The following is a 24866-nucleotide window of genomic DNA, read 5'->3' as shown; positions in this document are numbered from 1 at the left end:
CTTCTGTAGAGCATAACAAAGATACTTTTAAAAGAAACATTACTGTCTGTCATTTCTTTAGCTAGATTCTCCCAAACTACTGCTTCCCCTTCCCCTGAAAAAACAATTTGGCTGCCGTTATCGCATTGCATACAAGCCTGATACAGTTTGTTAATGTTTTAACTCCTGATTCAGTTTGAATATTTTTTTATAAATTGAGGAAATTTATGTAAAGCTGCTTAAAGGTTGCTATCCTGGAGCTTTGTATTTGTTTTGAACTGATTTTTTTAAAAAAAAATCCTGTCACTTAAATGAACTCCTTCAAACACGTTACATTACTAGCAATTTAAACTCCTCCTTTTCATTTAGTCTGTTTTGTAATTGTGACACTGCAGTATCAATTTTAGATCTCTAAAATAATCTTAAATCTGAATTACATGGAATAGTTCCATCAAAATTGTAAATTTTTATATCAAATAATCAAATATTCCTATTAAAACCTAAGAAAAAAAGGTCTAAGAAACTGATTGCTATATATTTCATGATTAGTTATTTTTACCTATAATTTGTGTGTTCATAATGCCCTTCACCACATATAAGTTAGCATTGTCTTGAATATATGGTGACACTCCACTCCTCTGTAGCTTTTCAAGGTGGATGGTAAGGAACAATGAAAGCAGATGTCCCTTGAATAACTGATGAGGAAACTGAGGCTTTGGATGACAGCTGATCAAAGTCTGTAACCTGGTGTCTGAGTTTGTGAACACAAGCCTGTGGGGCTTTGGGTCTATTTGGATTGGTTTGCAGAGACTTCCACCTGGTGGAATCATCATTCAATGGATAGGGATATTTGTCTGAGCTGAGGACAGAAGAATAATGGCAGTGGTCTCACATATTTCAAGGTGAGTTGTGCTTTTCACCGAGAGGCTCACAAGGAGTTCCTCGTACCTACTATCCACTAGGTGAGGGATGAAACTTGTTTAATAGCCAATGACTGACTACTGACTGTCCTCCATGGTGGGAAGGGGAGGAGATAAGTGGGATCTCCTTGTGGCTGAGTTGGCTTCAAGATGAGGTGCCTGCCAATTGGACTAGAGTTGTTTCTTTTTAGTGGATTCAGTTGTCTGATTCCTGAGCCAAGTGGGTCTGCAGTACTCCAAGGCACAATTAATGACAGACCAGCCAGCCTGTCTAGTTGGCAGGACTTGGAGGGGCAAGTTGCTGGGGGCAGGAATCTTCCCCTTTGGCTTCATTTAAGCCCCCCAAGCCAAAGTGCTGAAGCTTAGGGTGATCCTAGATGGGCTAATTTGCCAGACAGTGCTCTGGTATTAGCTGGTTAATCTGCAGCAGTACGCCCATTTTAGACTCTTGGATTTGCAAGCCTTGGATGCTGCTAAACTGTGCCAAATACTTTCTGAAATTATGTAAGCAGGGTGAGGTCCTCCAGGGAGAGGGTGCACTTTCCATTCTAGACAAATTTCTATCTATCAGTGATGAGCAAATGTGCACCTCTGACTGGTGTGTATACTCTTAAGCCTGGTTTTCAGCATGTCAGACTGGATGGCCAACAGATGCCTCTCCCCCCCCCCGCGGCAATATTTTTAAATGATTCAAACCTCATTTTATTTAATTACAGAAGCTGATAAATTCTAGCCAAAAAATCTTTTAAAAAGGTTGTAATATTCATGATGGAACATTTAAAGATGGGGAGAAGGTTGCAAAAAATTTAGCCAGATTTTCATGTGTAGTGAACTGAGTTGAAATTAATCCATTTAGATGAACCTTGGAAGGATGAGTGTTGTGGAGAGTAAAGTTATTGTCGAAATTTACTTTGGATCTGAATGAGATCTGTTTTGGTCTGGTATTTGGGATTATTTTAAAAGTCTGTAAAGACTGGTGAAATTTGATTTGAATACGTATACATTGACGTTTATGAATTCTGACAGTCTGCTTCCAAGAAGATTTAACAAAGCTAGTTCTTTACCATCATGTGAAATGCTACGTGCTTCTAGTTAACCGTCTCGGGCACCACCAATTTGAATGCTTAGTTATTGAACTAGATGAGGTATGTGCTGAACATAATATTTTATTTTGGTAAGAACAATTTAATGATTTTATGTCCACATATCAATGTACAGTGGAATTCCTTTTATGGTTAGAAGCATTTCTGTTGCGTGTCTTACTGCAGATTCAGTCAAAAGTATGTCTAGTTGTGATTAAATATTTTTCCTACTATGTTGAGATGGTGGAATATTTTATGCTGTTTTACTTCAGAAGGTTTTAGTACATATTTACAATTTCAATTCCTGTAGCTTAAAAAGTAGTATAATTGGCATTGGATCAGTGATATGAACGATGTATACTAACAAAAAGATTGATGAACATTTTTAATTAACGTGCTCGATAACTGCTATAATTGCCTTCCAGTGTGCTAGATATATTCTTACTGATGATTGTACTGAAAAATGATCTTTCATAATACTGCATTGTTATAAATACAGTGTTGACTGTTTCTGAAAATGGATTTGCAAATGTGCAGCATTTCAGTTTATTAAGATGTTCCTATTTTATCCAGGGGTAGCGTAATTCCTTTCATAGTTTATAGTTTCATAGAAAATGTTATACATCTCTGCTGTTGTACATAAGTCATTGAATAAATAGCAGTTGTTTTGATTAGTTTAGTGTAAGGTAGAAAATGTTTATGTTGGAAGTAAGATGCACTCTGAATTCACAATACATATTTACGAGTGGTTTTATTCGTATTGCAATTTAAATGAATGAAATTGTTTTTCATAAGTTACAACAATTATTGGGGTATGCTACCTAAGGTGCAGCAATTGTACATCTAATGAAAAAAGAAAGCTGTTCTTTTCATAGCAATCAGAACGCTTCACATATATATTTGAAGAATTGAGTAAATAATGCAGTAGTTATCTACAAAGAAAGATCCAGTTTCTATCTCCCAGGAGAGTGACTTAGTAATGATTCTCCATTGCTGTGCAAACATTGGTAGTGACCCAAGATATTCATAGTGTTCAGATTTGACCCAAAGCAAATATGCTTTGATCGTTGAAATAGGAGTATTGACCAGTGGATATCTATGGTGCCTCGGTGAGCATGGTTGTTTAGAATTTGAATTGTCACACCTTACACGCCTTGTGGAGTCCTGTAGCTCAGTGGTTAGAGCACTCGCTTTGCAAGCGAGAGACCTGAGTTCAATTCCAGGCAGGGCGAAACCTTGGGCAAGTTTCCTTACTCCACACAGAGCCTAATAATAATCCCTCCAAAACCAAAAACAATAATAAATTGGTCATTTTCAATCTACGACTGTTTGTGGGACATTGCTGTGCGCAATTGGCTGCCGCGTTCGCCCACAAATATACAGTCAATTCACTTTACAGTGTGATCTGTGAAGCGCTTTGGGACGTCCTCCCGACGTGAAAAGCGCTATATCAAATGCAAGGATTATTATTATTATTATTATTACAGAAAACTGCTTTGAAACATTTCAACTTGATGATCCGTTTTATCAAATCCAAGGATTATTATAATAAGTAGAACAGAAAGTTAAATGTTCAGCTACTATGAATATTTGATGGGCACATTGCATTTAGTTTTTGCTAGTGAGAGAAAGCTATAGCATTAATGGAAAGAAACATTAACTTTTTATATCAAACATTACTAAATACTGTTTATAGTGTAAAGAAAAAGTCATCTGAGTGTTCTATTTCTGGTGGTGATTTTCCTGAATACCATCTTATAATTTAAAAATTTTTTGATATAGAGCCTTACCACCCTGAATTATTCAGAGCACTTCAGATTTTCTGCAAAATGTATTGACTTTGTAGCTAAAATACAGCAGCCAATTTGTGCGCAGCAATGTCCTGCAAAACAACCAGGAGATGAATAAACAATTTAACTGGAGGATTGTTGGCCAAGACACTGAGAGTAATTTTGTTTTCTTTTTGGAATAGTGTGTTTTTTAAGGTCAAAGTGAGATCTCAGTCACCCCTGACATGCTCCAAGTCTGTGACACTGGATTAGAATCAAATCCTTTTGTCTCAGATGAGTGTGGTACCAACTGAATCAGACTGACTTATTACTGGTAATGGTTTCTCTTGCCCATCAAACTCCGGTGGGGTTTATGTTCATCAGAATGAAAGCTTAGAATGTGGACCACTTTTCCATTTTTGGTGCCACCAGTGTCTGTACCAGGTTATCCTTGGTCATGTTTAGCAGTTCTGGGACAGTGGTCGCCAACCCATGACTGTCAAGAAGTACCCCCTACCCCCCAAACATTTACACTAGTAAGTGTGTTCTATCAATCAATGTATTTCCATTTTTTCTTGATTGAATTTTCTTGATATATGGCATCAACTAAGAAATATCTCAAGAAAATATATTTTGCTGGCTGACCAAAGAGGTTGACTACCAGTATTCTAGAGTAATATTCCTTCATTGTTCCCAAACATGCCCTAATTTCAGCAATGCACGGTTCCTTTCGTTGGCTATATTTATTTCCAATACCAGCTATTCTGTGGCCTGTCTGAGTGAGATTGACAAATTAAAAGCAGGTTTGTCCAAACAAATAAGACTGCACAAACTCATTGCACTGGATCCTTAGGGCAAACTGATAATAGGCTTTAGACATTAATCTGATCAATCTGAACTGGACTGAGACCTTGGTCCCAGAAGGTGATTTATTTTTAAAAAGGAATTTATACAAAGTTATTTTTGTTCCCCTCAATTTAAAAAAACATTTATAATCTTTTCAAGAGGCATAATTTTTTTTTTGGATTTTGTAACAGTTAGTTATTTAGTTACCATTGCAAATTTGGGTTAGCAATTTTTTTTCTATGGTTGTGTATACCCCTTTTTCGTTTTCATCTTTCTCCTCGCCAGCTCCACCCAACTAATTTACAATGAAATATCAAAATGCAAGCAATGTTATAAAATGTGAGAATGGAGGTTAGGAGGAACTTTTTTATAGAGTGGTGGGAAGGTGGAATTCTCTGCTACAGTCCTGTAACGTATTGGTTAGAGACCTCGCAAGAGAGAGGACTTGGGTTTGATTTCCGGGCAAGGCGAAACCTGAGGCAAGTTAACCTCCTCCACTGCAAACCCACTAAAAATGTAGTTTCTGGACCGCGGGCTTCGGGCTGTTTCCTCAATGCAACTGTGGGTGGGGTGACTCCGGACATGCATGTGTGGTGCGACGCAAGCGGGAAAAGGGCTTCGCTCTGAGGCCCCAGTGTTGTGATTGTCTGTGTGTCTCTCTGTGTTTGTGAATGTCTCTATGTGAGTGTGTGTGTCTCTGTGTATTTGTGAGTCTCTCCCTCTGTTTGAGTGTCTCTATGTGAGTGTCTGTGTGCATCTTTCCTGTATGTTTGTGTGTATGTCTCTTTGTGTCTGAGTGTATGTGTCTCTCTCCCCCTCTGAGAGTGTGTGTGTGTGTGTCTCTCTCTCTGGGTGTTAGTGTTCCTGTAGCCTTGCTGGTATTCCGTCCCCCCAAAAATGGGCCACACAGTTTTTATTAAAGAAGCAATTAATATTTTTTGCAACAATCTAATATGTATTATTTCCTAATGTTTTGATCAATAAAGTGAAAAAATATAAGTTGGCAGTAAAATGTACCTCCATAGCACTAATCAACTCCCTGCAATTTTCTGCAAAATTTTCAATTTTCCCTGCAATGTTTGGCAAATATTTCCACACTTTTCCATTGGCCAAACCCATGACTTGGGCTAACCCAAAACAAGTATTTTTGGAGTTCTAGTTCTTTTGGAAGTATCTGCACCACTTCCTTTACAATGATGCCATTGTGCAGTGACTAATGTCTGAAGCAGTCTTATTTTTGAAGTGAATGCAAAACTACTAATTTTGGATACAAAGCTGAAACATTCGATTGTCAATAATCATATAGTGTTGACTGTTGATTCCATCCTCCTACACTGCCTCTCTTAGCTCAACCTCTGCCCTTGTCTTCAAATCCTACCTTTCCCACCGTCTCCACTTTATTGCCACCAACGGCTTCTCCAGTCCCTGTACTGTTGCGTGTGGCGCCCCTCAAGGCTTTGTCCTTGGCCCTCTCCTTTTCAATATTTATATGCTCTCTCTTGGTGATATCATCTGCAGACATAGGGTCAACTTCCACATGTATGCAGATGACACCCAATTCTACCTCTCTGCCTCCACCCACAATTCCAGAACCACTGTTATCCTCACAGACTGCCTATCAGACATCAAGTCCCGGATGAGAGCTAACTTCCTGCAGTTGAATGTCAACAAGACTTGAGGCCCTCTTGGTTGGCTCCCGTCAGCGCCTCCATACCTCAAGCGCTGACAGCATTTCCCTCTGTGGAAGCACTCTACATCTCATGGAACCTCTGCATCCTGTTCGACCCTCAACTGTCCTTCATACCCCATGTCCATGCCATGACCCACTCTGCTTTTCCCCAACTCTGCAACATCGCTTGGCTCTGCCACTGTTGCCATCCGCAGGCAACCGAAACCCTCATGCACACATTCATAATATCCAGGCTCGACTATGCAAACTCCCTACCTGTCGGCTTCCGAGCTTCTCCCTCCACGGACTGCAGATCATCTAGAAGTCTGCGGCCCATGTCCTCTCCCGCACCAGGCTCCGCGACCCTATCACCCCCATCCTCGCCCAACTCCATTGGCTTCCCATCACACAGGGGAAGCAATTCAAGATCCTGATCCTCACTTTCAAAGACCTCCATGGCCTTGCCCATCCCCACCCCTCGACCTCCTAATCCCTTACTGAGCTGCCCACTCCCTCTGCTCAGCCTGCTTTGTGTCCCCCATCTTGCCCAATCCATCATTGGCGAGCAGGCCTTCAGTGACTCTGCCCCCACCCTCTGGAACTCTATTCCATAGTTCCTCTGCCCCCCCACCACCTCCTTCAAGACCCATCTCAAGACCGCCTACTAATTGACCGTGCCTTCGGTCACCCTCCTTCCCCCTCCCCCGGCCTACACCCTCCCTGATCCCAGCTCGGGTTCGAAACACTGATTGTTCAGCGCCTTGGGACGTCCTCCTGATGTGAAAAGCGCTATACGAATGTAATGTCGATAATTCTGAGAAATCTGAGTGCAAATAGTCTTCTGACGATAATTGTGCTTTCAGATGCCAAGTGTGACTTATTCCAGAATACTGTGTGTACCACAAGAGTAATTCCAAGATAACAAGTCCTAAAAGTAATCAAACAGGCACATGGCATGTTGGCCTTTACCTCCAGGGGCCTGGAATCCAAAGGGAAGAAATAATGCTTCAGTTGTGTAGAACGTTGGTCTGGAGTACTGAGTTCAGTTTGGGGCATCACACCTCAGGAAAGATATATTGGCTCTGGAGGGGGTGCAGCGCAGGTTCACCAGAATGTTACTAGGCCTTAAAGGGTTAAGTTACAAATAAAGGCTGCATCAACTTAGCTTGTATTCATTTGAGTTTACAAGGTTGAGGGGTGATTTGATTGAGGTATTTAAGATGATAAAGGGATTTGAGAGGGTAGATACAGAGAAGCTATTTCCTCTAGTGGGGGAATCCAATACAAGAGGGCATAGTCTTAAAATTAGAACCAGGCCATTTAAGAGTGAAATCAGGAAGCATTTTTTCACTCAAAGGGTGGTAGAAATCTGGAACTCTCTTCCCCCAAGAGGCTGTGGATCCTGGATGCATCCACACCTTCAAGAGCGATGTTGATAGATTTTTGGTAGATCAGGATATTAAGAGATATGGGGAAAATGTGGGAAATTGGAATTGACAGGATTAATTGAGGTACAGATCAGCCATGATCTAATTGAATGGTGTAACAGGCTCGAAGGGCTGAATGGCCTACTCCTGCTCCTATGTTCCTAAGGGTTCACAAAGGGTAGGCCTTGTCTCATAAACATTTTTGAGGAGGTGCCAAAAAGCATTTGACAAACCACATGAAAGACTCCTTCACAATCTATGGACATGGAGATATAAATAGCTCAAGGGAAGATAGTAGAGGGCCTGTGTTAGGGGAACTAGGCCAAAAAAGGGGGTGATATTAAGGGGGTACCTCAGAGGTCTGTACTAGAATCTCCTGTTCCTCATGTGTATGTTAAGGACCTGTGTTCAAATACCCAGGTGGTTAGGTAGTTAAATTTGCAGATGACACCAAGTTTAATGGAACAGTGGAATCCAAGGAGGCAGTAAATCCTATAAAGAGAGCCTGATATTGTATGCACATGGACTGATAACTGCCAAATGAAGTTTAGTACTACATATAAGGTGCAAGAATAGGAAACACGAGTACTTCCAAGTATGGGATAGAATTTGCTGAAGTGGGAGCTGAAAGAGCTCTAGGGGTGTTTGTTGATTTGTCGCTCAAAATGGTAAAACAGGGTGAAGCAGCAGTAAACAAGCAAACAGGTTGCTGAGTTATATTGCTAAATCGGTTGAGTTTAGATCTCTACCTCAACGTGCGCAAAACTGAGGCCCTCCTGATTGGCTCACGTCAGCACCTCCACACCTCTGGCGCTGACAACATCAGCATCCAAGGCTGCACTCTCCACCTCCCAAAGCCAATCAGGAACCTCGGTGTTCTGTTCGACCCTGAGCTGTCCTTTCTCCCTCATATCCGCGCCACAACTGGCACCGCCTTCCATCACCTCCGAAACGTCGCCAGACTACGGCACTACCTCACCCCTCACGCTGCTGAAACTCTGGTCCACGCGTTCGTCACCTCAAGGCTGGACTATGGGAACTCTCTCCTCGCCGGCCTTCCCGGCACCTCCCTCCACAAGCTGCAGGTCATTCAGAACTCTGCAGCTCGTGTACTGTCCCGCACCAGGCTTCGCGATCACATCACTCCCACCCTCGCTCGCCTCCACTGGCTCCCCATCCCCCAGAGGATCGAATTCAAGATCCTCATCCTCACCTACAAGGCCATTCATGGCCTTGCTCCCTCCTACCTCTCTGACCTACTATCCCCCTACTTACCTGCCCGTACCCTCCATTCCCCTTCTCCAGTCTGATCCACATCCCCCGCCCCAACCGCCTGACCATTGGTGTTCGGGCCTTCAGCCTCTCAGCCCCGAGGCTCTGGAACTCTATCCCCCAGTGCCTTCGCCGCCTCCTCCCTTTCCTCCTTCAAGGCCGGTCTCAAGACCTTTCTCTTTGACTGTGCCTTCAGCTCCCCTCTCGACTGTCTACCCCCTCCTCGCTCCCTCCCCTCACCCTGACCATTTCTCCCCTGCTCGATTCCTGACCCAACTGTCCAGTGCCTTGGGACGTCCTCCCGACGTGAACGGCGCTCTATAAATGGAATCTTGTTGTTGTTGTTGTAGATGTTCTTCTCAGGCTGTATAGTGCTCTGGTCACACTGCACCTTGAGTACACAGTGTCATAAGGGGCTGCTCAGACCTTTGAAGCAGTGCATAGAGAAATGATGATAATCCCTAGTGTTAGACGAATAAGTTTTGAGCAATGATTAGACCAGCTAGGACTCTTCAGTCTTGACAGAAGAAGACTCAGATGAGACCTCATAGAAGCGTATGCAACTTTAAATGAGATTGAAAAAGTAAATCAGATCAATACTTTATAATGCACCAAGACAACAGAAGAAGAGTATGTAGATTTAGAGTTGTAAATGGGCAATTTAGGACACATACTAGGAAGATTTTCTTCACTCAAAGGGTAATTAATAATTGGAACAGGTTGCCAGGAAGGGCAAATATTCTTTGTTTTTTGGGTTGCATGCATCAGGTGTGAGTGGAATGAGCAGTTAGATATTTACTTTGAGGTAGTAAAATTAAGTTGAGCTTTAATTTGTGTAATTTGTTTTAAAATTGCTTTGCATAAAGGATGAAGATTCTGTTATTCCTATGTTTATCTCAATTGAAAATCCTGTTGGTCATGTTCAATACTATAAGAATATGTTTCAATGCTTCAGACCATGATTTGATATGATTGACTGGCTTGCAATGGGTTAAAGTAAATGAGCCCACAGCAACTCCTAAAACTGAGGGTTTATAGTATAGGGTGAATGCATTTGGCATTTCCAGTCTTGTAGAAATATAGCCAAAATTCTAAATATTGTTGGCCAGTAGTATCCTGAATATTGATCAGTTGTATGTAGACATTGCTCTCTAATTGACAACGTATACGTGTGCTTTCTTCTAACTTGCTCTTTTCACCCCCCCCCCCAGTGGCATTCATTTGGTAAGACTGTTTGTATTCTGTTTTTTGGTCATATAGGAGAAATAGGGTTCTTATTATAATTCTAGTTAGAAACGCTTTTCAATGGGCTTTCGAGCTTAGTGTAATTCAAACTCTGAGGATTTTAATAAACGTCTGCTTTTTTAAAAAAAAATATCATTTTGTATAGATTACAGAACAAATCATCTTTTCTGCTTTTTATGGGAGGTGGAGATCACTCATAACTCTAAGTGTAATTCTTTGTTGGTTAAGTAAGTCTTGATGCTGTCTGAAATGTTACTGCAAGAATAATGATTTACATTACTCATTATGATTCTTATTTTGTTGGTCACAACAATTAATTTTGCAGATTTGACATATTCTGCTTATAATTGCTGGAATGTTTTATTGAAAGACGATAACTTACTTTTTATTTTGTTTTAAATTAACTCAGTTTGAGCAAGGAAATAGTATAGACCAGATTTCTTCTTTAAACGATGCAGTTAGATTGTCTTGCATATTTCCCAAAGTAAGTGAATGCATTCTCTCTCCCTAAATAAATTTGTCCCCATTACTCTTTTATGGCAATCTACTTTTTAAAATTCATTTTCTTTGGACTTTACTATTTTGAAGGATTTAGGTGTGTTGATACTAAATTATGATGTGAAAAGTGAATAATATTTAAAGTAAATACTATTAGTTATCTTTTGGTGATGGGAAAGTATCATAGCAAGAGGTTTCACACTGAGTTTATTGAACTTTTACAGTGCAATATCAATTTTAGGAATCTAGTTTGGTCACCTGTCTCCATTCTTCATGCTTATGGATGTTTCTGTCTTCAATTTGTAAGAATTCTGAGGCAACAACAGGTGATCTGTTGGATGCAAAACTTGAATATCTTTAGAAATAATGACACTAGGAAGACTTTTGGTGTGCTTCAGTTTTTCCTAAATTTAAAAAAGGCTGTAAGGTACTGCAACCTTTTTTGCTTTGGAAATCACCAATCACTTTTATCTCAAACATAAAACAAATAACAAAACATTTATTTGCTTTGATCTGTTTTACTTAACCCTGTTACCTAATTGCTTCCATTGTTGGTTGGTTAAAGCCATATCTGTTTTTAAAATCATGTAACAGGCCAGATGATTCACAAAATACCTATCTATGGTTCTGGTAATGCAAAGTGTGAATATGCTATGAAAATGTATAATCTGCTACCTTGATCAGTTTTTATCTTGTCCCTTTATGGAATCAGCAATGAGCTGATGACTTTAACGTAATACTTTTAGTTTGGACTATTATGATAATCATACAGGCCAACAACGCTGTAACACAGTAGTCTGGAACCATAATATCAAACTCAGTGTTAAGAGTGCAAAAAAAGACTGACGTTGAGTTCGTCTGTTTGCTGCAGATGTCACCGAGTATGCGTGCAAGTGCAAGAAGTGACTTTAGCAGTGATCTGATGATCCAGAAGGTCGCCATTTAAATCATGGGATCTGGCTAGTTAAGTGTCTGTATAGCATGGGTCTATGGGCTGTACATCCATGCAATAAAAAAAACTCATATTAAATCATTGCACCTTAAAAACTGGATAACGCTTAACTTAAAATTTAAAGGGCCAGGTTCGAATCAAATTTTTGACTTGCTTTCATAGTCTGTATATTATTCTTTAAGAACATGATTCCTGGAATGAGAAAAGGCCAAGTTTCCCCATCATGCATTCCATCTCACCACCTCAGTCTATTTGAGAGAACAACAACAAAATTACATTTATGGAGCGCCTTTCACGTCAGGGGGACGTCCTAAAGCGCTGAACAGTCAGGTGTCAGGACCTGAGCATGGGGGAGGGGTGGTGTAGGGTTGAGGGAAGGCAGAGAGGTGGGAGGGCGACCAAAGGCACGATCGAAGAGAAGGGTCTTGAGACTGGCCTTGAAGGAGGCAAGGGAGGAAGCGAGGTGAAGGGACCGTGGGATGGAGTTCCAGAGTGTGGGGGCAGAGAGGCTGAAAGCCCTGCTGCTGGTGGTAGGCTTCACATACCTATTCCCTTAGCCAAAAAGTCAACCCTTGGGACAGCACCTGCTGGAAGATGTTACCTTGGAGTCCTAGTTCGTGAACACACATACATACTCCAACTACAGAAATCCAACGTGATTGACTTGCAGAGAGGCAAGCAGCTGCAGCTTAAACTCATTGTTCAATGGGAAGGCACGTGTGCCCGAGTTGAACTGGCTCCAAGGTGAGGTGCTTGACAATGGATTATCAAAATTGAGCCAGTCCTCTGGCAGTCTCGGTAGTCTGTTTCCTGAGCCATGTGGGTCCGCAGTATTCCAAGGCACTGCTTGTGATAGCATAGCCGGCCTGGGATTGGGTAAGCAGGATGCATCCCTCCAGGGAGAGAGTGCGAGGAATAAATTTGAGTGATCCAAGCGGGACATGACAAACACATGCATGAGGGTTTCGGCTGCATTTGGGGTAAGGTATGATTGGAGGTGAGCAATGTGGCAGAGGTGGAAGAAGGCGGTCCTGGTCAGGACCGGATATGGGGGAAAGAAGGACAGTTGGGGGTCGAACTGGACGCCTAGATTGCGCACTGGTTTGGTGAGTGTGAGGGAGAGCTCAGAGGTTGAAGAGTTTCGATCCACAGCAGTGAAGACGTTGAAGGGAGCCAAGGAGTATGGCTTCTGTCTTGTCCACATTCAACTACAGGAAGGTTACACTCATCCAGGCCCTAATGTCTGCCAGACAAGTTGATAGAACAGGGTCAGGGGCGGGAGGAGAAACCATTTGCCTGAAATGGAGGCGGTTGGTTACGTAGAACTCGAACCATGTAAATGTGTTCCCACTAAGGTGAATGGTGAAGGAGAATGGTGTGGTCGACTGTTGAACGCGATAGAGAGATCCAGGAGGATGAGGAGGCAGAGGGAGCCCTGGTCACAGATAGAGAGAATGTCATTTGTGACTTTGACAAACACTGTCTTTATGGCGTGGGCAGGGCGAAAACCAGACTGCAGAGGCTCGAGGAGGGAGTGGAGGGAGAGGTGTGAGACCGAAGTTGACCTGCAACAATGTGTTCCAGGGCTTTGGCAAGGAAGGGTAGGTTGGAGATGGTAGTGAGAGAGATTAAGAGGGACAGAGAGTGTTTTTTTTTTTTTGCATAGGGGTATGATACCCCTTGATGAGAGCATTGACATCATGGCCTTAACGGAAACCTGGCTCACCCCAGGCGACACCTTTCCCCTCACGGAGGCCACACCTTGCCCCAACCGCCGTGGCGGTGGTGTAGCCCTTATCTCAAGGACACCACTTGCCCTATCCCCCTGCTCCTCTGGCTCTTTCCCCTCTTTCAAGCACCTCACCCTCTCACTCCAAATCCTCCTCCTCTACCGGCCCCCAAAAACCTCTCCCGCCTTCATTTCCGATATTTTGACACTTCTTACATCTCTCTGCCTCTGCTCTGATCGTCATCCTGGGCGACTTCAACCTGCACTTCACCCCCTCCTGCTCCATCTCCTCAGACTTCTCTTCCCTGCTCTCCTCACTCAACCTCTCCCTCCACATCAACTCTCCTACTCACAGTCACGGCCACCCACTCGACTTGGTGATCACCCGGGGCCTCAGTGTCTCGAATGTCACTATCACCGACAAGGCCGTCTCTGATCAGCACTTCATCTCCTTCACCACCTCCACCCCCCTCCCCACCTCCACCAGACCCACCACCATCTTCTACCGCCCCTGGAAGAAGTTACCCCCACAATCCCTAACCGCTGCCTTGGAGTCCTCTGAACTCCTCTCCCTCTGGCCTTCAACCCTCACTGACCCCTCTTCTCCTCTCACCCTCCTCCACAACACCCTCTCCTCCACACTTGACACTCTTGCCCCCATCACCTCCCGTACTGTCTCCTACTCTCGCTCCTCCCCCTGGTTCACCACCCACCTCCGCTCACTGAAGAGCCAGGTGCGGGCCGCTGAACGCACCTGCGTCAAATCTGGCCTAACGGTCCACCGACAAATCTGGCTGGACCTCCTCAAAATCTACCGCTCCACTCTAGCCTCGGCCAAGTCGTCCTTCTACTCCAGGATAATCCTGGAGGCGAAGAACAACCCCAGGCTACTGTTTTCTACCACATCCCGACTCCTCCGTCCCCCCCGCCACCCCGCACAGGTCATCTCCTCCAACCTTCACTGTGAGGAGATGCTGGATTTCCTTGAATCCAAAATCAAGGGAATCCACTCCGCGGTCACTTCCCTCCAACATCCACCCACACCCCAACCCTCACTCCCACACTCCGACTCCTACCCATCCTCCCCTACACACTTTCGTACCCGTTTCCCCACCCTCTGTCACCAAACTCATCCTATCCCTGAAACCCACCACCTGCTCCCTTGACCCCATCCCCACTCCACTCCTTATCTCCCAGCTCCACCTCCTTGCCCCACATATCACAGACATCGTCAACCTGTCCCTCTCCTCTGGCTCTGTTCCCATTCCCTTAAAAACTGCCACCATCACTCCCACCTTGAAAAAACCCTCCCTTGATGCGTCGCAGCTATCAAGCTACCGGCCCATCTCCAACCTCCCCTTCCTGTCCAAGGTCCTTGAACGAGTTGTCGCCTCCCAGCTGCGCTCTTTCCTCTCCACCCATTCATTATTCGAACCCCTTCAGTCGGGTTTCCGTGCTGCCCATAGCACAGAAACTGCCCTGGTCAAGGTCACCAATGACATCCTGACCATCTGTGACCAGGGTTCCCTCTGCCTCCTCGTCCTCCTCGACCTATCGGCAGCATTCGATACGGTCGACCACGCTATCCTCCTCCACCGCTTGTCCTCCCACCTCAACCTTCAAGGCCCTGTCCTTGAGTGGTTTAGGTCGTACCTCTCCCACCGTCTTCACTTTGTTTCCACGAACGGCTTTTCCTCCAGCCCCCGCACTGTCTCGTGTGGTGTCCCTCAGGGCTCTGTCCTCGGTCCCCTCCTCTTCACCCTCTATATGCTCCCCCTTGGTGACATCATCCGCAGACATGGGGTTAACTTCCACATGTATGCGGATGACACCCAACTCTACCTTTCCTCCTCTACCCTCAACTCCACCACCACCGATGTCCTGACAGCTGCCTGTCCGACATCGAGTCCTGGACGAGAGACAACTTTCTTCAGCTCAACGTGCAAAACTGAGGCCCTCCTGATTGGCTCACGTCAGCGCCTCCGCACCTCAGGCGCTGACACCATCAGCATCCAAGGCTGCACTCTCCACCTCTCAAAGCCAATCAGGAACCTCGGTGTTCTGTTCGACCCTGAGCTGTCCTTTCTCCCTCATATCCGCACCACAACTGGCACCGCCTTCCATCACCTCCGGAATGTCGCCAGACTACGGCACTACCTCACCCCTCACGCTGCTGAAACTCTGGTCCACGCCTTTATCACCTCAAGGCTGGACTATGGGAACTCTCTCCTCGCCGGCCTTCCCGGCACCTCCCTCCACAAGCTGCAGGTCATTCAGAACTCTGCAGCTCGTGTACTGTCCCGCACCAGGCTTCGCGACCACATCACTCCCACCCTCGCTCGCCTCCACTGGCTCCCCATCCCCCAGAGGATCGAATTCAAGATCCTCATCCTCACCTACAAGGCCATTCACGGCCTTGCTCCCTCCTACCTCTCTGACCTACTATCCCCCTACTTATCTGCCCGTACCCTCCATTCCCCTTCTCCAGTCTGATCCACATCCCCCGCCCCAACCGCCTGACCATCGGTGGCCGGGCCTTCAGCCTCTCAGCCCCGAGGCTCTGGAACTCTATCCCCCAGTGCCTTCGCCGCCTCCTCCCTTTCCTCCTTCAAGGCCGGTCTCAAGACCTTTCTCTTTGACCGTGCCTTCAGCTTCCCTCTCGACTCTCTACCCCCTCCTCGCTCCCTCCCTTCCCTCCCCTCACCCTGACCATTTCCCCCCTGCTCGGGTCCTGACCCAACTGTACAGCGCCTTGGGACGTCCTCCCGACGTGAAAGGCGCTCTGTAAATGGAATCTTGTTGTTGTTGATAACAGCAGTTTTCAGGGGGAGTGGAACAGAGCCGAGGAGACAGACTGGTTCAGCAGTGGGGAGAGAAGGGGAGTTGAGTGACCAGCAGTTGAGTGGGGAGGGATTCAAGGCAGTAGGTGGTGAACTTCATTGTGGTTAAGGGGGAGGAGGGAGAAATGGGGGCAAAGGCGTGTAAGGAGGAGGAAATGGCAGGAGCTATGGCGGAGGGAGAAAGCGGTGTGGATGGTCTGGTGGGGTGGAAAGGGATGTGGTGGGGGAGGTGGAGGACGATGCAGCTAAGTGGATGTTTTCAATCTTTGAGGGGAAGAAGTGTAGGGCCATGTGAAAATGGGGTGCATAGTTATTAACCACCCCATTTTCATATGGGGTGCATATCTCTTTCCTCCCTGTCCAAGGCTTTCTCCAGATTCTCTGCCCATCTGTGAAGCTGTATTGCTCCACAAACACTCCTCTGTTTACCTCGCAGTAAGTAGGAACCTGGATGTTAGTCGATTCGCGGATCACTTTTCCGGGGGTAATAATTACTTCATATAAAAAAATTGGTCACTCAATCCACGACTGTTTGTGGGACAATGCTGTGTGCAATTGGCTTCCCTGTTTTGCTCATGAAATATACAATACAAAATTACATTTGTAAAGCGCCTTTCACGTTGGGAGGATGTCCCAAGGTGCTGGAATACAGGCGGTGGGATGTGAATCCAATCAATTCACTTTACTATATAATCTTTGAAGCACTTTGAGACGTCTCGAAGATGTGAAAAGGCTCTATATCAAATGCAAGGATTATTGTTATTACAATTTAGTGTGTAATTGATTCTGAATTTTCTCCCTTGTGTACCTTCCTGCTTCTTCATGCTGGGGTATAGTTCCATGAGTGTTGGCTGCCCTCCAGTCTATGTGTAAGTGCCAACAGTCCACTTGACTGCAGAGGGTGTCATAGACTCTCCCGACTCAGCCGCTGATAGAAATTGCTGAAAGGGGGTGAGAAGCGGGAACAACTACTGGTTTTATCCTCTCTAACCGTGGGTACCAGGGCCAAAAATTTCCCCTTCAGCCCTGGTTTGTGCCAGCAAACTCAGCACCGAGTGAGATTTTTTTTGGTCAGCCTGGTGTCTGACACATGCAGAAACCTATCACCATGCATAGGAGTATCCAAACCAAGCAGCATTCCATGTATCCCACCTACATGTGGAGATTCCAGAGACAAATTATTTAAATGGAGTGCACAGTCTCCCTGGAGGGACGCATTCTGCTTATCCAATCCGGAAAGCAGGTTGGCAAGACCCAAGGCTTGGGGATCCCAGGGTGTGGGTTGGGGTAATGCCGGAGTCTGACGAGCTAAAACCACATAGTTTGCCCAGTGAGATTGAACCGGCAAGCTCATGGTCTGTAAAATGTAGTTCTACCCACTACTCCATCAAGGGTACTACCAGCTGAACGTTTTTTTTAAAACAAAATTTTTCTTTCTTCCATCATCTCCAATAAGGTAACCATAATATCCTTTATATAAATGTTGAACTTTACAAAAGGTTATGGCTGCAATAGATAATCTATACTTTTTTAAAATATTGCTTGAAGCTTAATTGCTCTGAGACACTGTTCCGTGTGAAGGGCGATGCATGTTGTTATTGTTGTATTTTCTTTAGAGATGAATGCATAGTATAACAGTTGTCTTTTCTGTGTCTGGGAAGACATTACGGTGGTGTTTGTGATAAATCATGTAGAGATATTGTAGCAATAATTTAGAGTAAAGAACCTTTGCTCACAAAATACAAATAGAATTTAGTCAGGACTACATTTAAATGTATTGTTAACCAGGAAGGTACAATATGTATTGATCTTTCTAGTGACCTTTGGATTTATTTAAAAAAGATCAGCTGCAAAAATTGATGTACAGAATTGAACCTTTTATCATTTATCTTAATGGAGTGAGGTGCTCATATTGTTTGTTATATTGTAAATACGGTACCAATTTTACATTTTCAGGTGGTATCATGGAAAACTGGATCGTACAATTGCTGAAGAGCGGCTATGCCAGGCAGAACGGCCTGGTAGTTATCTGATCAGGGAAAGTGATCGAAGACCAGGCTCATTTGTACTCTCCTTTCTGAGTAAAACTGGTGTTGTCAATCATTTCAGGTTAGTAGTTCAATATTTTAAATATAACAGTTCTAAAATACTGCATGCAAATTTTTTGGCTATTAAGATCCACTTATAGTTGCATTCACTAACTTAATATGTTTATGCCTCTTTGCAATTTTCTGTTCTCCACAATTTAATACACTTCCTAGTTTAGTGTCAGGGAATTTGGATTTACCCATTCCTACACCTCTATTTGGTCATTTGTATATAGTGTGAAAAGCCTGGCCTCAGCATAGATACTGGGACATGTCATTTGTCACTGCATGCAAATCAGAAAATATCCCACTTATCCCAACTCTCTGCTTCCTAAACAATTTTCTATCGTCATGTAATTATTTTGGGAGGACAAGTTTGCGTGGCTATGGAAGTGGGGGAGTGGGATTGAATTGGATAGCTCCTTCCAAAGAGCCAGCACAGACACTATGGGCCAAATGGCCTCCTTCCGTGCTGTATAATTCTATGATTCTATGAATTACCTCCAATTCCTTGTGTCTTCTGATGATAATCTCTTATGTACATTATAAAATGCTTTCTGAAAATTCAGACATTGATATAGCCACATGCTGATGGAGTGGATTCTATTCAAGAGTCCAGTACAAAACCCATGAAAGATTGCAATTCTGCTGTGAAGCAAACTAATGATGGTTTTTTGTCATTTACCCTCAACTGATGTTAGACTCACTTGCTTATAATTACTTGTTTTGTCCCTTCCTCTGTTCTTGAATAATGGCATCACACTTGCTACCTTCCAATCTTTTAGTATAACTCCTGACATCAGACAGCTTTGCAAGAATGTAATGAATAGATCCACAGTTTCTTAGTTTCTACCTTAGGGTATTAAAGTCAATAAATTATCTGGGCCTTGATTCTATCTGATTTCATTCCCACCAGTTTAAACCCTTACACTTTTTTCTCTATCTTCTGAATTTGTCCAATTCACCAACCTCTCGTATTCCCTGTATCTCTACAATCAGATCATTTTCCACTGAAGATTGTAGCCAAATTCCTCTTTGAATAGAATGTTATGAAACTGTTTAGCTATGTTTTTTCACTACTGAGATACATAGATCTGTTTTTGATGAGTCCATGTTCTCCTTATCCACTCTTTCTCCACATTTTTTTAAAAAAAGTTTACTATTATTCTTAATGTTAATTGCAAAGATTTTAATTTCCTCTTTGCCTACCATATTTTCTTGGAGTGTTATGTTGCGTTCTATTTTCAACCCAATCTGCCTGCCACTGTCCCTTACTATTAATTTTAAAAAAGGTCATTTTCTCTGTTTGATACCTGCGGTAACGATATTTAATTATGGTTGCTTCACACCAGAATTAGAATCTCTGCTTTAATAGGTTTTGTGATGTAGTAATTATCTCTTGGACTAGAATCCGATGCTATGCTATGTGGCAAGTTTCCAGTCTGATCTTGCTAAACTTTGATAGTTGCTAATCAGAGACCATAGGGGAAGTCAACCAGGTGGCTCTCGGAAACCACCAGTCACTAGATGTCCGTTTAATTGCATTATAGTATTTATAGAGGCTGAGTTCAAAGACAGAATGAAAGTAAGTGTTGCATTATCAGATGTGCTATTAGTTTCCTTCACTTTTGCTAAATTTACCGCCTTTATTTCTGTGAATGTTCCTTTCTTTACTGTCTTTCATATCTGCTACTCACCTAGTGAGGGCTCTCTCGTATCAAATTGTTTGCCGTCTGACCAAACCTGGTCCAATTCACCAACCTCTCGTATTCCCTGTATTTCTACAATCCGATCATTTTCCACTGTGAAGATTGTAGCCAAATTCCTCTTCGAATAGAATGTTATGCAACTATTTAGCTATGTCTTTTTTCACTACTGAGATACATAGATCTGTTTTTGATGAGTCCCTGTTCTCCTTATCCACTCTTTCTCCACATTTTTTTTAAAATGTGGAGAAAGAGTGTAAGGTCAAATGGCCAACAAATGATTATCCACAGGGTTGGGTTGAGCTGGCTTGAAGGTAACGTGCCTTCGGAATGGAGTCAATCCTCTGTGGTGGTGTGTTCCATCATCAGCTATGCATTGCATATCTGCCTTCAGCATGGTGGGCTAATCCATATCATGGTTGCCTCCTAGATTTTCTCCAATGTTCTTTGCTTGCATTCCTATATCCACATTTCTCCTTCTGGGGAAGAGTATGTACTCCATTACATTACAGAAATTTCCATGCATGTAATGTCATATCCTGCATTCCTATAACCCCGAAACAGACTAAATTTTACTGGCTTGCTCCTTGGGATTATTTTAATATCCTCATTCTTACTTTTTAATATCGTCTCACACTTCTTGCTTGGTGACCACTGCTGAGTTTACTAAGTACTTTGAGATGTTTGTAAATGGCACTGTAAGCTATTTGGCTGTTTTAAAAAAACATTTTCAGTTTGCAGTATGATAATGAAACTACATTGTGCAAGTTGAGGAATTCTCTGCCCATTGACTATCCGAACAGCTTCTTAATTAGAGAGAAAAACTTTACTGTTGCTACATTCTTCATAGAATCATAGAATAATAAATAATAATAATAATCCTTGCATTTGATATAGTGCTTTTCATGCCTTCTAAGATGCCTCAAAGTGCTTCACAGAATATACTGTAAAGTGAGTTAACTGTATATTTGTGGGCGGAACATACACAGCAGCCAATTGCGCACAGCAGTGTCCCACAAACAATCGTGGATTGAAGTGACCAATTTTATTAGTTTTTCTTTCTTGGGGATTATTATCAGGCGTGTGGAGCAAGGAAACTTGCCCAAGGTTTCACCCTGCCAAGAATTGAACCCAGATCTCACACTTAAGGCAAGTGCTCTAACCACTGAGCTACAGGACTTCACATGATATGCTGTAGAATCATAGATTTAAGGAGCACAGAAGGAGGCCATTCGGCCCATCGTGTCTGTGCTGGCTCTTTCAAAAGAGCTATCTAATTCAATTCCACTCCCCCGCTCTCTCCCCGTAGCCCTGCAAATTTGTCCTCCCCAAATAATTATCTACTTCTCTCTTAAGTTATCAACTCAGCTTCCACCACCCTTTCAGGCAATGCATTCCAGATCCGAACAATTTGCTGTGTGAAAAAATTTCTCCTCACCTCCCCTCTGTTTTAACAACAATTTTAAGTCGGTGCCCTGGGGTTACCAAACCTACCCGTCAGTGGAAACAGTTTCTCCTTGTTCGCCCTATCGAATCCCCTCATAATTTTTAAAACTTCCATTAAGTCTCCTCTTAACCTTTTCTGCTCAAAGGAGAATAAACCTAGCTTCTCTATTATCCTGATAAATTAAGTCCCTCATTCCTGGTACTATCCTGAAAAATCTCCTTTGCACCCTCTCCATTGCCTTGACATCCTTCCCAAAGTGTGGTGGCCAGAACTGAACACATTACTCTAGCTGAGGCCTAACCAGTGTTTTATAAACTTCCTGACTTTTGTATTCTATGCCGTTATTTATAAAGCCTAGCATTCTGTATGCTTTTTCAACAGCTTTATCTGCCTGTCCTGCCACCTTCAAAGATTTACTTATATGAACTCCCAGGTCTCTTTCTTCACTTCCTTTAAGATTGTACCATCAGCTTATATTGCCTCTCGATTCTTCCTCCCAAAATGCATCACTACACATTTCTCCACATTAAATTTCATCTGCCACTTGTGTGCCCATTTTACCAGTCTGTCTCTGTCCATTTGAAGTCTGCTACTATCCTCCTCACAGTTTATTACTTTTCCTATCTTGGTATCATCTACAAATTTGGAAATTGTACCCCCTATACCCAAGTCCAGGTCATTTATATAGATCAAAAACAGTAGTGGTCCCAATACTGGCTCCTCGGGGACACTACTGCACGCTTCCCTCCAGTCATAAAAACAACCGTTCACCACCACTCTCTGCTTTCTGTTTCCCAGCCAGTTCTGTATCCATGCTGCCACTGTCCCTTTAATACCGTGGGCTTCTATTTTGCTTACAAGTCTCAGAGTAAAGTTTAGTATGAAGAGCAAAAGATTGTTTGAAGATCAGAACATGCTCTTTACATTACACGTAGATAACATAATTCATGTACCTTCATTAAAGGGAAAAAAAATGGATAATCTTTCATGGAATATTACAGCACAGAAGGACGCCATTCGGCCCATCGTTTATTTGCTGGTTCATTGGAAGAGCTACCCTATCAGTCACACTCTTTCCCCATACCCCTGCATTGTTTTCCTTTTCAAGTATCTATATAATTCCTGTTTGAAAGTTGTTGTTGAATCTGTTTCCACTACCCTTTCAGGCAGTGCATTCCAGACCGTAACAACTCTGTATATAAAAAAAATTCTTCTCATCTCCCCTCTGGTTCTTTTGCCAATTATCTTAAATCTATGTGCCCTAGTTACTGACCCACCAGCTCATGGAAACAGTTTCTCCCTATCTCCTCTATCAAAACCCTTCATAATTTTGAACACCCCTATTAAATCTCTCTTTAATCTTCTCTGCTCAAAGGAGAACAATCTGAGCTTCACATATCTAAAGTACCTCGTCCCTGGTACCATTCTGATAAATCTCCTTTGCACGCTCTCCACCTTTATAGGGTCATTACATTATACAAAGTAAAAGTTAATCGAAAGTACCTGTTGAATATTAATGTTCATTGCAAGTGAATTGTATTGTGCGGTCATGCCTCTTAAATCCCTGAATGTATTGGGACAAATATGTTATCAATGGTGCATTAACTTGTGTTGGTTTAGAATTCGTATTAAGTGAAGTGGCACTATTAGTTACTTTAATTATTTTAGGTACATTTTTTTGCTTATTCTGTTGCTCTGATTGCTCTAGGATTATTGCAATGTGTGGTGATTATTACATTGGTGGACGACGGTTTTCCTCACTTTCAGACCTGATAGGTTACTACAGTCATGTGTCTTGCTTGCTAAAGGGGGAGAAACTATTATTTCCGGTAGCACCTCCAGAGGTACGTGGATAAGTGGTTATTAGAAATATTGGTATCAGACCAGTAACAAGTTTTATGTATTAGTGTTGATTATGCAAAATCTTAAAATGTGGGTCTGTGGCTAAGATTGAAAAAACAACTTGATGTAACAATTCTGTTACTATATTCTGTAATGAAACCTTAATTAAATCTTAACACAAGTCTTATAATTGTGACTTGATTGGTTTCACTCTAGTTACTGCCTTAATTTGTTTAGCAATATGTGGTATGTACATCGACACAATTGACCACTTCATCCTTCATTTACTCGGCCAACCCGTCTGCTCCCTCCACTTAGCAGGTATAGCCTGCTTCACGTCCCCATCCTGCCTGCCCCACCATCTACAGTTGGACTTTCTGCTTATCTGCCCCCATTCTCTGGAACTCCATCCTGGAGTCCCTTCACTTTGCCCCTTCCCTCACCTCTTTCAAGGTCATCTCTTTGACCGTGCCTTCGGTCTCTTTTATTTTCCCCCAACAGCTCTGAATATTTGGATTTGCATGTGAATTGGCAACACATTATCCTCCGTGCTTTACTTCTAAAAATACACCCGCCCTCTGTTTCTTTACCATTTTTTAGATAACTAGGTGTCTGAAATATGGTGTGTCTGACTACTGTCTTTCCACACATGCGAAAACCCATGCTTACCAGACACCATTCCATATGTGCATGCCACCTACACATAGAAATGTCTCTGTCTCGAATGGAACGTGCACTCTCTGGAGGACACATGCTTGCTTAATTCCAGAACATATTAGGCATAGGTTGATGAGAGCCAAAGCCTTGGACTCCAACGTGTGCCTTAGGCTACTGCTGGAGTTTAAGCAGCTAAAACCACATAGCTTCCAATTGAGAGCACTGTGTGGCAAGCTTCCTGCTGTTTATCCACCTTGGACCATTAGGAGCCAAGAGCTGTCTGTCCCTCCCAAGTCTTGGCAACAAGTCAGGACTGCCATAGTCTTGATTCTAACATTCCATGTCTAAGGACATAATGTTGGAGCCACCTCAAACCCAAGAGGACCTGGCTTACCTTTGTTACTCCCCCACCCCAGGATAATAGTAACTATATATGAAGCCTTTTAAAAATGTAACCGTTAAGTCCTCCTGTTTGTGTATTTTACTGTTATGATACTGAAAGGATAGCATTATTCTGGAAGGATGCATGAAAGAATGTTTTAGTTTGATGATATGTCCACATTGGACAAAATAACCATGTTCCTTTTGCGTCTGTTCATAAGAAGTTCGGCACTATTTGCGCCACCTGCTCCTATACAAGGGAAAATAAATACAAATAATGATTTGTTAAATTAAACAATTATCTTCTGTAGGAAGAGTTAATTGTTTCAAATTTTACTTAAAGTTTTCTTTGAGATTCAATGTTATACACTCAAATAATTTCTATCTCTGTCGAAATTACAGCCCGTTGAGGACAGGAGGAGAGTCCGAGCTATCCTGCCGTACACCAAAGTGCCAGATACAGATGAAATTAGGTAAGATGTTAGATTTCAATGCATTTCAGATTTATTCTTTGAATA

General features: G+C 43.0%; 1 protein-coding gene across 1 annotated transcript in view; it reads left to right on the top strand.

The window, feature by feature from the left end:
- Window positions 1-770: 770 nt before the first annotated feature.
- Window positions 771-24866, top strand: part of rasa1b (RAS p21 protein activator (GTPase activating protein) 1b) — a 75071-nt gene continuing 50975 nt past the window's right edge. Inside the window, exons 1-4 of the mRNA XM_007899740.2 lie at window positions 771-881; window positions 18185-18337; window positions 23177-23312; window positions 24751-24821. Coding sequence (XP_007897931.1) covers window positions 856-881; window positions 18185-18337; window positions 23177-23312; window positions 24751-24821 — 386 coding nt within the window. The 5' untranslated portion in view covers window positions 771-855. The remainder of the gene's footprint in view (window positions 882-18184; window positions 18338-23176; window positions 23313-24750; window positions 24822-24866) is intronic.

The sequence above is a fragment of the Callorhinchus milii genome, unplaced genomic scaffold (assembly GCF_018977255.1).
Source record: "Callorhinchus milii isolate IMCB2004 unplaced genomic scaffold, IMCB_Cmil_1.0 Scaffold1, whole genome shotgun sequence".
Lineage (NCBI taxonomy): Eukaryota > Metazoa > Chordata > Chondrichthyes > Chimaeriformes > Callorhinchidae > Callorhinchus > Callorhinchus milii.
This window is presented reverse-complemented; position numbering and strand designations above follow the sequence as displayed.